This window comes from Nelumbo nucifera, chromosome 8, assembly GCF_055504915.1.
Source record: "Nelumbo nucifera cultivar China Antique chromosome 8, China Antique-T2T, whole genome shotgun sequence".
NCBI classification, from domain to species: domain Eukaryota; kingdom Viridiplantae; phylum Streptophyta; class Magnoliopsida; order Proteales; family Nelumbonaceae; genus Nelumbo; species Nelumbo nucifera.
In genome coordinates, this window is record NC_142656.1 from 47,391,462 (window position 1) to 47,406,658 (window position 15,197).

General features: G+C 37.0%; 2 protein-coding genes across 8 annotated transcripts; one reads left to right on the forward strand and one right to left on the reverse strand.

The window, feature by feature from the left end:
• Positions 1 to 1,926: 1,926 nt before the first annotated feature.
• LOC148789975 (regulatory protein viviparous-1-like) lies at positions 1,927 to 3,159 on the forward strand. The gene is made up of 6 exons (XM_088893828.1): positions 1,927 to 2,065; positions 2,199 to 2,535; positions 2,580 to 2,698; positions 2,808 to 2,888; positions 2,967 to 3,040; positions 3,148 to 3,159. The coding sequence occupies exons 1-6, from the start codon at positions 1,927 to 1,929 to the stop codon at positions 3,157 to 3,159; spliced, it is 762 nt and encodes a 253-aa protein (XP_088749954.1).
• A 799-nt stretch (positions 3,160 to 3,958) lies between these two features.
• LOC104609046 (ATP-dependent RNA helicase) lies at positions 3,959 to 14,988 on the reverse strand. Of its 7 annotated transcripts, none has more exons than XR_737185.3 (3): positions 14,539 to 14,987; positions 13,809 to 13,834; positions 3,959 to 4,225 (listed from the first exon to the last, which is right to left on the reverse strand). XR_737185.3 is itself a non-coding variant. In XM_088894004.1 (3 exons), the coding sequence occupies exon 1, from the start codon at positions 14,841 to 14,843 to the stop codon at positions 14,571 to 14,573; it is 273 nt and encodes a 90-aa protein (XP_088750130.1). In that variant the 5' UTR covers positions 14,844 to 14,988; the 3' UTR covers positions 3,959 to 4,225; positions 13,809 to 13,834; positions 14,554 to 14,570. The 7 variants fall into 7 exon arrangements, 5 of the variants coding, with proteins under 5 accessions (XP_088750130.1, XP_088750129.1, XP_088750127.1 ...); XM_088894004.1 differs by having other exon boundaries at positions 14,554 to 14,988; XR_016079846.1 differs by having other exon boundaries at positions 4,158 to 9,317.
• Between the last annotated feature and the right edge of the window lie 209 nt (positions 14,989 to 15,197).

Here is a 15,197-nt window from a genome sequence, read left to right on the forward strand (position 1 = left end):
TTTACTACATCACCCCTTGAAATTTGTAATCAATTTACTTAATGGACCTTGTGTTAGATGGAAATAGATAATGATGGTTTGATTACAACATCCATTTGAATAAGTTTAATCAAAATAAAATAAAAATAAAATATCCTTATTGCCTTTGTTAATATGTGGACGATCATTCCTTTCAATTTTGTCCGCCATTTGATAAAGTACTATGGGTACTTTTATTAGAATAAACAACCATAAGCCCTTTCACTCGGTTTAGGTGGTCAAATGACCATTTACAAAAGTTTTTCTTTTGGCTGCAGCAATATACAAATGCAAATCAGGCTCAGTTTGGAAGCAATATACAAATACAAATACTCCTTCCAAACTGAGCCTCAATTGCAAACTACACAAATGCAAATCAATTGCAAACTATATAAATGACCCTTTATATTCTATAGTGTACATTTTATGTATTGGTGGGACTGAAAGGCATGCACCTAACAAGGTATTGAGTAAAATGTTAAATGATAACTACACACCATAATGTATGTATTGTCAAGGTTTAAAGTATTGAAATGATAATTTTGATATGGGGCATATTGTATCATATCCATGGCTATGAATACATGATACGCCACGGTTGGATATGTATCCTAAGAGTTGTGTATTGATATGATACATCTCTGTATTGAGCCATATTGTTGGATGTAGTTTGATATTCTTTATAATTTAACAGAACTGTATATTGATTGTTTTTGAATTTTTAATAAAATTTACAAATTATAATTATAAAAACTGAAATAGAATTACAATTATAATAACCATAATAATTAATTTAAGATTTAAATTTTCCAAAAAATGTAAAAAAATTGAAAATTATAAAAATAATTTATTTTCTTATATGATTTATATGTTTTATTTTACATATAAATTATATATTAAAAATGAAAACATATTTATTATTTAAAAAAGTAAATTTATTATTTATCCAAAAATTCTAAATAAATAAAATTTTCCAAAATTTATAAAAAATTGAGATAATTATTGTATGATGAATGCATATTCCAGTGTCATGATATTGATGATTGTAATGTCCATATTAAATTGTGCATTTCTCATATGTAACTTATCTATAGATATTCAACTTTAGATTTTGTATTATTAATGTATTTATATTATTTGTATGCTTTTTTCTAATGTAGTCAAACATTTATATTTTTTCACCCATATCTAAGGGAATCAATGGAACAGTTTTGGATTGGATCCCGTCCAGTCCAAAATCAATTTGGATGGATTGGATGGACCAACAAGACATATTGGATTTGATCAATCCAGTCCAAAATATTTATTAGTTGGATTGGACCTGGTCCATCCATAACAAATTTATATTGGATTGGGTTGGATTAAGCCAATATCTGGTCCATTGATATAAGATAAGAATGTGTGTCAATGGACCAAGTTTTGGTTGAAACCAATCTAAATCAAAATGAATTTGAGAAGATTAAACAGTTCAGACATTAAATTGGACCGGCCCAAAACATTCATTGGATTGGATTGGACCTGGTCCATTTATAAGGGACTCACATGGGACTGGACTGGATTGGACTAAATCCAGTCCAATTGACACCCCTACCCATATCCATGTGTTTCCAAAGCATATTTGCATTTGAAATATCTGATATAATACCTGATACTGATCCTTTGATCCTTAGTGTATGGTATAATGGCATAAAAATTGGGGTAAATTCCAGATTAGTATCCTGTACTTTCGGTGTAGTGTTACTTTCGTCCCCAAACCTTAAAACATATCAATCCAGTACCCAAACTTTAAAAATGTACCAATTTAGTACAAAACTGTTAATTGCCGTTAAGTAGCACGTGAAAGGACAAAAACTCCCTTTAAATGTCATCTAATTTTCTACCATCTAACGTAGACCATGACCTCCGTATATGGTGGACTCTTATCAGTGCCCAGCTTCAATGGGAGAAGCACCGGGGAACCTGTGCTTGGGTAATTCCCGGAAACTCCACTGGGCATTACGGGTGGACTCTTCTAACCCTAACCCTAACATTAATCTTATTTTAAGATGTAATGCAATCTCTCTGGACTCCACCTCCTGCTTCTCTCCGGCCACACCCTGGATTCCTCAGCCTCCCTACGTTCCTGATCCAACAGCGACAGGAGCTGGGTTTCCTCCAATAGTTGGCTTTGCCAATTGGAGGGCTCGCCCGTAACAGGCTATTGGATGCTGGACCTTCAGTCATTTGGCCTTCATCGAACTTCACATTATCACCTCATTACAACTCATCTGCCGATCACCATCTTCCTACAGCTCCACCAACGCACCAAGGGCCTAGTGATCGGCTACTCAGAATGGGTTCTTCGGCGACAAAGGAAGCCAGGAAGAAGAGGATGGCTCGGCAGAGGCAGTTTTTATTGCACCATCGCAGTCTTAATCACCACCAGCGGCAGCATCCTTCTCCACATACTGAGCAGCATGCAAAGCTACCCAGTGAGGGCAATTGCACGAATACCACACAAACCAATCCGGAGAACTAGATGTTCTGGTCATCTACTGCTGCTGTGCCCACTGTTTCACCAGCACATCTGTTGCCATAAGCACCACCACAATCTGCAGTCCGGCAGTCCATGCAACCACAGAACTATCAGCGGCAGATCACTTCGGACAGGTGTCAGGTGGCAATCTCTTCTGGCGTATTGGTTCTTCGGTAAATTGTTTGTGTAATTTAATTGAATTTAAAGGTGGCACTTGCTGAACTTGAGTTGTAAAGAATGCATGTTGGTAATTGGTAATTTGGCATTGGACAAGGATGGAAACCTGAGAAGAACAAGGTTTCTGCTAGAGTTTTGAAACAAAGCGATGTGGGTAATCTGACAGGGATAGTGTTGTGTCACTTTATCCTTCCTACTCGCTCTCCCATCCCTCTTCATACTTTTAATTGACTAATGATCCCATTTGATCAGAAAGCAGAGCCCCATCTACGGGAGCTTGAGGTTAGTGATGGCATGCCCATCACAATGGAGGACATAGGAAGTTCTTGGGTTTGGGTCACGGAATACTGTTTCAGTCTCAAGGTTGAAGACGAACAATATTTTTTTGAAGGATAGTTTTAAGATTTTAAAAGTTTTAAATTGCACATGTGATACAGATAACTGACTGACTACTAACGGTAGATACTAAGTTAACACGTTTTGAAAGTTTGTATACTGGAAGTTCTAAGACTAAAGTGACACTAAGCCCAAAGTCAGGCAGGCCTATGTTGGAACAAGTTTGGACCACCGCATTGTGAACTTCAATAGAATCGAGCCCAGCCGGCTTGGGCTTGCAAATGCACCAAGTCCAAATCCTCCGGTTCGTGTACAGTTTACCCACCCAATCAACAATCTAAATCCGAACTCATATTTGCTCCTCCAACAGTCGGATGCTTTTGTTCGACCACCTCTTGGTTTTTATATAAAAACTCTAAACTCCTAAACCTAAATTCTAACCGTAAAATGTATTTGACCGGACACAATTCCTCCGACCAGGTAGGAGCCAATTCTTATCCAAAACCCTAGCCTTTATCTATCAAAAAAGAGGTAAAAAAGTCCTAACAAACCAATTTCTGCAGCATTAAGTGCTACTAGGGCATGCCCACAAAGCAAGAGTAGAAACTCAGAAAACCATTTAAAATCCAGGCCGGCCATCTGGATCTTTTTCTACATATCTCCCATTCAACAAAACAGGGTTGAAATTCTATGCATGCACAACTCCTGCCTAATCGCAAGTTTGCAACCACACCCATAAAGGAAATAAAACGAGTCAATACCCACTATATTTCTAACGGGTGCCTGTAAGACGTTGGCTCCATACCACAAGAATGTGAGCCACAGCTTATTTCAATGTCCGTACTGTGTTGCAGTACTGGCAAAATGTAAATAGGTTCATATCAGAAGCGAGAATAAACAGAAGAAAAGGTATAGCATGCAGAACAAAAATGACAACATTTTTATGATAACGTGCATCGGAATGTAATGCACAATTTAACCAACCTTAACAGTTGAACCATATAAGATAGGAAGAGACCAATTCTCATAGTTAATTGGATTTTATTTCAACAGTCAAATACTGCTTCATCATTCTGAACAAGACTTTCTACCTATAATATCCAGAAAGCAATGGGGAAAATGAAAATTCACCAAACAAAATGATCTTGACCAAATCAAACGCCTGCAAACCTGTTGGTGCTGCAAAATATGAAAAATGAAGCTAGCATAAGATTAAATCAATCATATTAAGATGAGAGAAACAAAAATACAAGCTGTAAAATCGCCTTTAGATCTCTTTATTTATTTTTCTATTAAATGCATCCAACAAATAGAAAAAAACTGCTTTATACCAAACCAAGAGCTTTTACTACAGAGATGATCTTTTTCATCATTTAGCAGCAGTATTTAAAGTTTTGCAAACTACTGTGTGTAAAACTGTAAATTTACATATTCATACCAACAGATAGGGATTTTTTTTCAGAACGGCATTGACCTATCTGTAATTTTCTATTCAAGTTACAGAATAGAATAAATTTATATAGAATTGTGCCTGCCCAAGGCTAAATTGGACGACATTAAGGTTGTGTTTGGTTTGAAAAAAAAAAGTTGGGAAAGAAGGGAAACCTGGTACACATTTCCCTACCTTTCTTTCAAACCATACACAGCCTAAAGGTTCAGCAGAGTACAACACTAGGCTTGTCTCCAAGTTCCCCTACAATTTAAAGGTCAATGCACAAAATTGATTAACAGGATCTAAGGTTGAAGCCATCCTGAACTCAACACTTTTGAGTTTAAACAAAACCAGATCCACCCCATTAAAAAAGTAGGGCAGGCAAGGGTTTTTATGCTATATTTTATATACTAGGAACATAAGAATTTCTGAAAATTAATTACCCAACAAACTTCCAAGTGTCTGTAATCCTTCATGCACAATATGACAGGACTGATTAAAAATGCAACTTCATGATAGGTTGGTGCTTTGGAAACCAAACCTGATTCAGGTTAGTCCCCAATAAACCAAACCAGCCCCCACCCCTGACAAGGGGCAAAACCAACCTGTCCTAACTAGTGCAGGAAAGGGCAGGTGTCCCTTCCAACCATGGTTCGAATACATCTCTACATATCAGCAGAGGTGTATTGGTACTTTCAACGATACTCCCCCCATGTTTTTGCAAAACAGGGACAAGATTAAAAAAAGGAAAAGAACATATTTCAATTACTCAGCCATTGACAAAAGAAGCCGAATCCACCTCTTCTCAAAGTTTAGCTTCAGCCCCAAAAACCACCCACCCTCCTCTAAAACCTTAAGATACCAACTTTCCAAAACACATAAGACATAGCATCCCAAATCAGCAGACAGAAATCCCAAACTCTAACTAAACTTGAAATACAACTCTTCAACTTACAAGAAAACCCAATCGCCCCAAAATAAAACCAGTCTCCAACACCTGACAAAAAACCTACTGCAAGTAATCCTTAAGTTCATCTAACACTGCACAACAGATTTTCCCTGATACCCATCTACTCCAGATGTTTGAACAGTGTCTTTATTTACATCTCTTTTTAACCTTATTTGTTTTCTTCACCTTCTTAACAGGGACATTCCAATAAACCCCCCTTCAATCTGGCAAAAACCCTTGACACCTATGCTGTTCGCAGATTGCCTTCTGGCCTGTCTCACTGCATTAGGGATCCCAAAACCTCACTGATCCTTTGAGTTACCATTAATCCTTTTTACCTTCCAAACCACATTCTTCTCAAAGATCACCTGCTGCCAGTTCACTGCCCTTATTGCCACCAACCCCAGCACCTCCAGATGACCTCAGTTTACCCTGAGATTCGACATTCCTTGCACTAGAGCTCGCCACATCAGGATCTAGTTAATTGTAACAATAGTGGCACAGACACAGAGACATAAAATCCTTCAGAGTAGAAAAATCAAGTGTTGTTTCAGCAAATTCACACCTAAATACAGTATTATCAATGCAGTGAGGCACCATGATGGGTTGACTAGTTACTACCTAGATGCTAACTGGTTAATCGAGAAAATACATGTCATAAAATTAAGATGTTAATGTAATCTCATAATTAATATAATATAGGGTAAAAGACTTAAACCTCCCCTGAGATATCTCTTAAGTCCTAAATACTAAAACCTCCCCTCTTTTTTCGAAGGACTTAAACCTCCCATGGCAGAATAACAAACTATTATATCTGCTGGAATCAATAAAAAGACTCCTTTACCTTTAAATATTCATTAAAAGTCCAATCTGTGATTCAAAAATTTTCATACAACTAATTAATAAGAACAATTGTCTCACCATAACCTTTGATTTGTGTTCAAAGCCTTTCTCCCTGGATCTTGAATACTGAATCTCTCTACATTAGCAAAAGGGAGAAGTGAAGGGACCCATGGTTTACGTTATTTTCTATCCGAAGTGAAAAAATGTAAAAAATACAACAAAATAACATTTTTAGTGAAGGTAGCCATGGTTTACATCAGTTTCTAATTAACAAGGTCCACTTGAGGAGTCTGGATTTGCTCCTCACACCCACCTCATAGCACATTGCAGTCGCACATTGGGAGCATCTACTGTACTTGTATGTTTTCATTCGAGGAGATGTTCTTCCAGTGCCTGGTCATTGGACAAGCTAAGAATTCTTGTGCTACTTCTCTAGAAACTGTGGTAAGAATTTTTTTTGGGGTTTCCTATGATGAGTTTTCTATTCTGAAAGTGAGTTTTGGAGATGGAGAGATGGTGATGTTTGGTACTTTGATAAGCAGTGGCATGTTCTGAATAATGGGCTGAATGATTTTGAAGATGGAGAGATCAGTGATTTAAAAGGCACGCCTAGGCGCACAGGCGAAGCGCATTTCAGGGTATGCACCTCGCCTAGGTCCTAGGCGCAGCCCTTTCAAAAGGTGCACGCCTGGCGCCTCAGCCCAGGCGTGCACCTTTTGAAAATTTAACACTTTTTTGCTTTTCTTGAACATAGCAGCTGGGCCAGGGGCTCCACCCCTGAACCCCCGTGCACCGCCCCTCGAGGCAAGCCCAAACAAGTCCACATTAGGTCTTAAATTCTTAGTTTTCACACAAAAAATAATGATTTTATAGTTTTAATTGCTTTTTAAGAAAACATTTTATTAAGATGAATGAATGAGCAACATTACCAAATTGGGGGCGCCCAGGCATGCACCTTTTGAAAATTTAACACTTTTTTGCTTTTCTTGAACATAGCAGCTGGGCCAGGGGCTCCACCCCTGAACCCCCGTGCACCGCCCCTCGAGGCAAGCCCAAACAAGTCCACATTAGGTCTTAAATTCTTAGTTTTCACACAAAAAATAATGATTTTATAGTTTTAATAGCTTTTTAAGAAAACATTTTATTAGGATGAATGAATGAGCAACATTACCAAATTGGGACCGCTCACTTTGCTCACTCGCTGAAGCTCCGAGAACCCCCAATTTGGTAATGTTGCTCATTCATTCATCCTAATAAAATGTTTTCTTAAAAAGCAATTAAAACTATAAAATCATTATTTTTTGTGTGAAAACTAAGAATTTAAGACATAACGTGGACTTGTTTGGGCTTGCCTCGAGGGGCATGGCACAAAGGCGGCTCGTAGAATCAGGAATGTAATATGTTTTACATAATATTAGCTACATTAAGTAATACAATTGAGTGAAAAAAGAGATTAGAGGTTTTACATGCTTGAAAATGTTTTATATGTTTGATTTTATTTTTAAATTCTCATTTAAATATGCTTTACATCTTATGTTTATGTATTTTAATTTTAGATAATAGGTTTTTTAAACATTTATTTTAAAATTTAAGTTCACATTTTTTTATTTATATTATGTTTAATATTTTTGTTTTGAATTTTCTGACTTTTTTTATTTTTTTTGTATTTTTGCGCCTTGCTTCAAAAAGGCGCGCGCGCCTTGCCTTGCGCCTTGCGTCTCAGGCGCATTGACCGTTGCGCCTTTTTTGCGCCTTGCGCTTTTAAAACACTGGGAGAGATGCTGATTAGTTTGAACTAGTGGGCTGAATGTACAGAATATGGAGAAAAGAATTCAACCTCCATTGCAGGTAAGTCTTTCCCTTGTCTTCAATTTTTTGTTCGTTTCAGCATTGGAATGCCTTTTCGAACAAAACAAAATAACATAAGATGTGACCAAAAGATGAATTTTCTGATCAGAAGAGGAAACTCACTGGTATCCCTCCAAAGGATGTGTTGTGCTGGCAAAGTTGTTGAGCGTCATGATATGGAGGAGCTTGAGTTCTTTTGATCTCATTCCTAAGGATCAAATTGATTGAACTTTGAAAAGGAATTTTACTGAGAAACAAGAACAAAAACAGAGCCTTGCTTTTCTTTAGGCTGGGGGTAAGAAAAAAGAGTTAACAAAAACTACAATTTGAGACTAAACCTAAGAATTTTCATTGAAATTAATAGGAGCAAGCCATTCTTTACAAACGATCTCTAAGGATTCCATTGTTCAAAGCCATCTGATTTACTGATTTTTATGGGGTGACAGTATGATTCTCAGACCTACAAGATTGTTTCAATGTCCAAAAGCCCACATAGCTGTATCTATTCATTCTATGAAATGCTTTGTCCTCAAAAATATGGCAGGGCTTCTTCTTGTCAAGAGTTAGTAGCATCCTCACGGCACTATGGTTTATGAATGCCATTCAAGGCACTGAACCTTCAGATTTGTTGTTGATAAGGACATGGGGTCTGCTGTGTGTAGTCATGGCCAGAACATCCATTTGATGGCAAAGAAAGAGGGGTTGGAAAATATCTAGAGAGCGAGACCAACCAAATTGTTATTTTGATCAAGGGAAGAATTGGGTTTTTGAGACAAAGTCGGATACATATGATATCAGGTACAAACGGATCATGACAGATGGCTAATGGAGTTGTGATATTTGTCAAAGACATCAACAAACAGGGGAGGTGTAAGTCCCTTCAGAAAAGAGAGGGGAGGTTTTAGTAGTTATGGAAAAACTTAGGGGAGGTTTAAGTCGTTTACCCTATAATATATGTAAATAATGATATAGAACATTTAGTTTACAAACATAAAAAAGAAGGCCGGAATATAGCAGTTATAGCCTTTATTTTTCAAAGGAAGAGTTTAACCTTGACCATTTGGTTTGCCCCTTATTTGTAGCAACTCTGTATCAGCAAGCCATTCGAGGAAACTTAAAAGAATTCCGAAAATGCCTTCTCCCTCATGCTTTATTTCTATTTTATACACCATCAACTAAACATATACCATAACAAATACCTGAAAAAACGTATATGCCTAAATAGTTAGTGATGCAGTTCGTATGGAAGGCATCATGAGTCTGAACCAACTAGTCATCCTAGGTGAATGCATCATGAGTATGATCCAACTAATTAGTGATACAGTTGGTATGGAATCCGGATCTCCTGCCAACAACATACATTCCAACACCCTACCAACATGATCTGACACTGCACATCTCATAGATGGTGGGTCCCAGTATCATGGTGAGATGTATGGAGTCAGAGCATGCTGGTAGGGTGTTGGAATGTTTTGTTGGCAGGAGATCCCAGTTCATTGGTATGGCCCTCAACTGACTAGTCAATTGTCTAGTCAATGCTTTGTTAATACTGCCCTGTACCAACTTTCTATATACTGAAGACATAGAAAGATAGCAAGAAGCATAAGCATATCCTATATACCACTAATAAAAAATACACAATCAATTCTAGATGTTTTCTTCAACAAAACACTTGGCAGTGAACATCTCATTCGCACATGTCCAACAATTGGCTAATTCCTGGCTGATAGCTTGTCTAGAAAAGGAGTATCCGAGTATGACGAAGCAAATTTCATCTGCTCCTCTCTGTGTTATTTACAGTAAAAAAATGTTTTGGGTTTCCCGCCCTTCACTCTCATAGAAGGACTCATTCTGTATCTTTAGCTTCCCTTGACAGATTCACGTTATTGATCACCAACAAAAACAAGAATACAAATGAAAATTGGTACTGTTTTTTCAATGACTAGATAGGCAATCCTGGCATCAAAGTGAAGCAGAAGATCTAGTTATTTTCGCTTTATTTTGTTCATGATGTATAATATTAAAAGTCATTTTTAGTTCACTTTGTTAATAAAAAATAATATTTTTTATCTGCATAATAAAAATAATATTTTGATCAATTCTAGATTAATTTATTAATGCTATTCAATATCCGGTTGTAATCTGAACTGGATTTGAATCCGGATGTTTATGAATCAAATTGGGATCTAGGCATATCCAACTCAAACCGAACTGTTCACAGTCCTATGATTTTTATTGCTAAATGGTTATTTTATCACCTAGACAGGTGCCTATGCCTAGGCAGGCACCTTTTTATATAAAGCATGGGGCTTAGGCAAGGTGCCCAAAAAAGGATGGCTTGTCATCTAGGTTACAAATTGACAACTATGGTAATAACATAGAAGCAGTAGCAGTGGTTGTTGAAGAGAAAGGGGTTGGTTCTTCTGACATTCACTCACCAAGTAATGCACAGATAGAACTCTGAGAAAATAAAAGGCTGGATATGTTGAGGTTTATGCATGCAGAATAAAGGTGGATTTAGGCCTTCAGATTTGATGATCCTGCAGTTAGCCTGGATCATCCTTTTCAGAAGGTGTCAGTTTTAGCAGCAATGTGCAGATGATAACCATCACTGGTTTAACTTAGAAATTCAACTGTTAGATGGAACCAGAGGAATTTATTCATAAAGAATTGAAAATTCACTTCATATGCAAGGATTTATGTAACCATGCAAAGAGACAAACTATGATGAGCTTCCTACTCCCAGCAAAGATGACAACAATGATTAGTTGATTACTTTACCTCCTACCAACACCAATACCATCAGCCATGAAATTCCTAGGGATCTCTGCAAATGCCTAATCTACAGCTGGATACTCAACAGATATTGTTAACTCATTTTCATCCACCACTAGACAAAATATCAAAACATCCATTAAATGTCAATTCTCATCTCGCAGTATATCTGCCCTATTTCATATTCCAGACAATATTTAATACCACTCCAGATTTGACACATCAGAACCCCAACTCCTCAACACTATAATAAAAGAAATAGAAAAAAAACACAGGCATCTCATATGGGACCAAAACACCATAACAAACTAATGCTTTTGAAAAAGCAATCCAAAAAAATATTTATCAAAACAAATCCAAAAATGGAATCACTTTTCTATCTGGGTGGTAGGTTGCTAGTCCAACCATCCAAGTCAAATGGGTCAACCTGTGACATCATCGTCATCATCTAAGCCTTGGCCCAACTATATGGGGTTGGCTACATGAATCTTCTTTTGCCATTCTGTTCTGCTTAATTAATGCATATCCATTATTAAATTATGAGCGCATAAATAATAAATATATAAAAAATAGAGGAAAACACAAAAATATAGACATTTTGTAGAAAAAAATTCTTCTCATTATTATATTATGAGCGCCTAAAACCGATATATCTTCTTCTTTCAATATGTAAACAGCTTACAGCTATAGTCATTCATAAAAAAAAAAAAAAAAAAAAAAACAGCTTACAGCTATACACCTAGATACCTGTACATGCCTAGTGTTTGTACCCAAGATTTTAGGAAATAGGAATCATGCTCCCATTTCCCCATACCCAATAGCCCATGTCCATTTTTTGTAATAAAATAAAATTGATTAAAAGAAAAAAAAATAAATTGATACAAGGAAGTTGACCAGCGATCACTCAAGAAAACAGTATTTTAAAAGCGCAAGGTGAGGTGTGTGCCTTTTCGAAGCAAGGCACAAAAATACAAAAAAAAAAATCAGAAAATTCAAAAAAATGTAAAATATAAAAATCATTAAATATAATTTTAATAAAAAATATAAACTTAAATTTAAAAATAAACATTTAAAAAACCTATTATCTAAAATAAAATACATAAACATAACATGTAAAATGTATTCAAATGAAAATTTAAAAATAAAGTCAAACATGTAAAGAATTTTCAGGCATGTAAAACCCACAATCTCTTTTTTTAACTCACTTGCATTACTTCAAGTAGCTAACGTGATGTAAAACATATTGCATTCTTGAATCTATGAGTCGCCTTTGTACCATGCCCCTCGAGGCAAGCCCAAACAAGTTCATGTTAGGATCTTAATTCTTAATTCTAAAAAAATAATGATTTTATAATTTTAATTGCCTTTTAAGAAGATACTTTATTAGGACGAATGAATGGACAACATTAGCAATCTTTTTAAAAGGCACTTAAAATTATAAAATCATTATTTTTTATTTGAGAATTAAAAATTTAAGACCCTAACATGGACTTGTTTGGGCTTGCCTCGAGGGGCATAGTCGGGGGTCTAGGGGCGGAGCCCCCAGCCCAGCTGCTAGGTACAAAAAAAAGCAAAAAAGTGCAAAACTTTGAAAAGGCAAAAAGGCACACACTTGGGCTGAGGCGCAAGGCACATCAGAAGTGTGCCTTTTGAAAGGGTTGTGCCTAGGACCTAGGCGAGGCGCATACCCTAAAATGTGCCTCGCCTAGGCGCGCCTTTTAAATCACTGCAAGAGAAGGAAAAAAAAATCCAGACCCCACCAAACTCTTCCTAGCGAAAAAAGTCACCCAGAAAATAAAAACAAGAATCAAAACTCTCAACCCAAGGAAATAAGAACAACCACAACCAAAAAACACTGATCCTAAGTAAATAAGCTTCAGGACAGCATTGCTCCAAGATGATACTGAATTCCAAATTGAGAGAAACCAGAACCCCTTACATCCGATAAGCACCAATGAATATGAAACAGGCAAGCCACCAACGCCCAAAAAAGGCAAACCAGGAACTCCCTACTTCTTTACAGACCTACTAGGGTTCAATGACTTCTTGTTTGGTCCAATCCCAAATAGACCCCTTTCCAATCTAGCAAAAACACTTGAAACCAAAATGTCTCAATGCTTCCTCTTCCTTCTAAATGTGCTAACTGTTACAGAGTTCTCCCTAAACTTCTTGGCATCCTTATATTCCTCATTGGTCTTTCCAGTTCTAGCATTGAATTCTTCTCAAACAATTGACTTGCATCATTAACCTCTTTCTTTTTCTTGACAGATTCCTCCAAATTAGGCGATCTCTGAACCAAAGACCCATGTCTGTATTATCCATATCTAGGCAACAAAGTTACACATTAGAGATCTGAAAGGAGTGTGATATCGATATGATATGAATTAATCTCATGTTCCTCCTGACATGCACTCAGTACAGCCACTTCCATCTACCTGAAACAAAATTCTTGGCCATGGCTCACCCTTAACAAGACCTATTTAGTAAACATTCATAAAATTTCTGTCCTCAGCACCTTAGCCCATTAACATACCTTCACCTCTGATATTCCAACAACTATATCATCCTCAAAAACCAATAAATTAAAGGCAAAGCATTTCCATAAGAAGCAATTTCTTGTTAAGAAGCACTCTATAAAAGTAAATTGACTAATTAAATTCCAAGGAGGTTACCAAATGGTGGTGCTACAAAAGCATCAACTAGTCAATGATTAGTCATCCAACTAAACTTGATAGCCAAAATGATTGCATTGTAACTAGTCAATTGATACTCATGATGCAGCAGGCAATTCAAACATTCACCAAGTCAACTAATTTGACTACCAACTAGTTGACCAGCAATTTTATTTATTAAAGTAACTAGACATAAGGGACAAGAAAAAACCAGCACTACAGCTTGGAAAAGTAGAAGCATACCCCTTGATTGTACCCCCATGCTTTACCTGATACACGTGACATGCATCAGTTGTTGGTCTCTGATCTAATAATCGAAGTATACATTACCAAATGAAGGATGAATAAAAAAATGCTCAATAAGACATACAGAGAAACAACACTTTCATTCTCCTTAACTCTTACATACTATCTTGAACATAAGCATCTCCATTTGCCCCAACAAGAGAAACAACAAAGGCTCAACAAAGAACGTAAAATTTTGTCCAAAAAGTTAAAAAGAATGTAGCATTTTTTTGAAGCATTTTCGATTGAATGCTGAAGTAACTCTCCTTTCAAAACCAACAGGCCAGTGATGCTTAAAGGAGATTTAAATATGTATCAAAATCATATCCTGTCTGCCAAAAAAAGACTTACACAGGAAGATATTTCACATGTCTAATTCGACCAAAAATTTGAGGATCTTCTTAATTTTCCTCAGCCTTTTGTTTCCCATCAATCATACTGAATTCCCTGCGTTGTCGAAGTCAGATGTTTTCTCACATAATTGCATTACTTAGAAAAAACAAAAATCAGGTCCGTTCTAGTTGAAGCTTTCCAATTTATTAAATAATTTAAAATGTAACTATCGTTCCCAGATTCAGTTTCGAGTGCCAATTTCATGTCAAGAGAGGAACTTGCCACCATAGAAAGAGCTAACTATTTTACATTTTATTAAATCAAACACACTACTGAGGTTCGCATGAATTAATACCTTGATCAAACATACCGATCGACCGGAGAGGCTTAATGTCCGCCATGCTCCTTCGCATGTTGCTGGTGTTCGAGGTGGCGACGCTCTTCGGGAAGAGCGACGAGGTAAGAGAAGATCATCCCACCGAAGCAGACATGGAAGAGAGGATCGATCGAGCTGGTCTGGATGTATTTGGCATGGTAATTATCCAAGCCTCTACTAATTGACTTCTTCACGTAATCGACAGAGAACATAGGCTTCAGATGCGTAGGGAGGTCCTTCACTTTCATTCCTCTGATCTCGTTGTAGAAGTTCCTTAACGCCATTAGAGCTGTGGAGAGAGATGCCTCACAGATTTCACGAACCCAAACCCTAGCGCCTCTTTGCCTCAGGAGTTGGGAATATCAGATAGATAGCTACTGCCGTGTTTTGCCCTCGCAACCGATACGGAAAGGAGAGACGCCGTGATGGTATATGTTTTTCGATAGATAACAGAAGCTTTGACCTGATAAAATATGGAAAAAAGGAACCGTTAGATCAGAATCTTGTTCTTTTGATGATATCTCTTCTAATCGGGTCGTCCAGCATTTTCAAAAGCAGTTCGAATCCTCTGCGATAGGCCCCGATAGCAAGGACGCTAACCACTTAATATACACCACGTCAGCCTAATACGTAGGGCC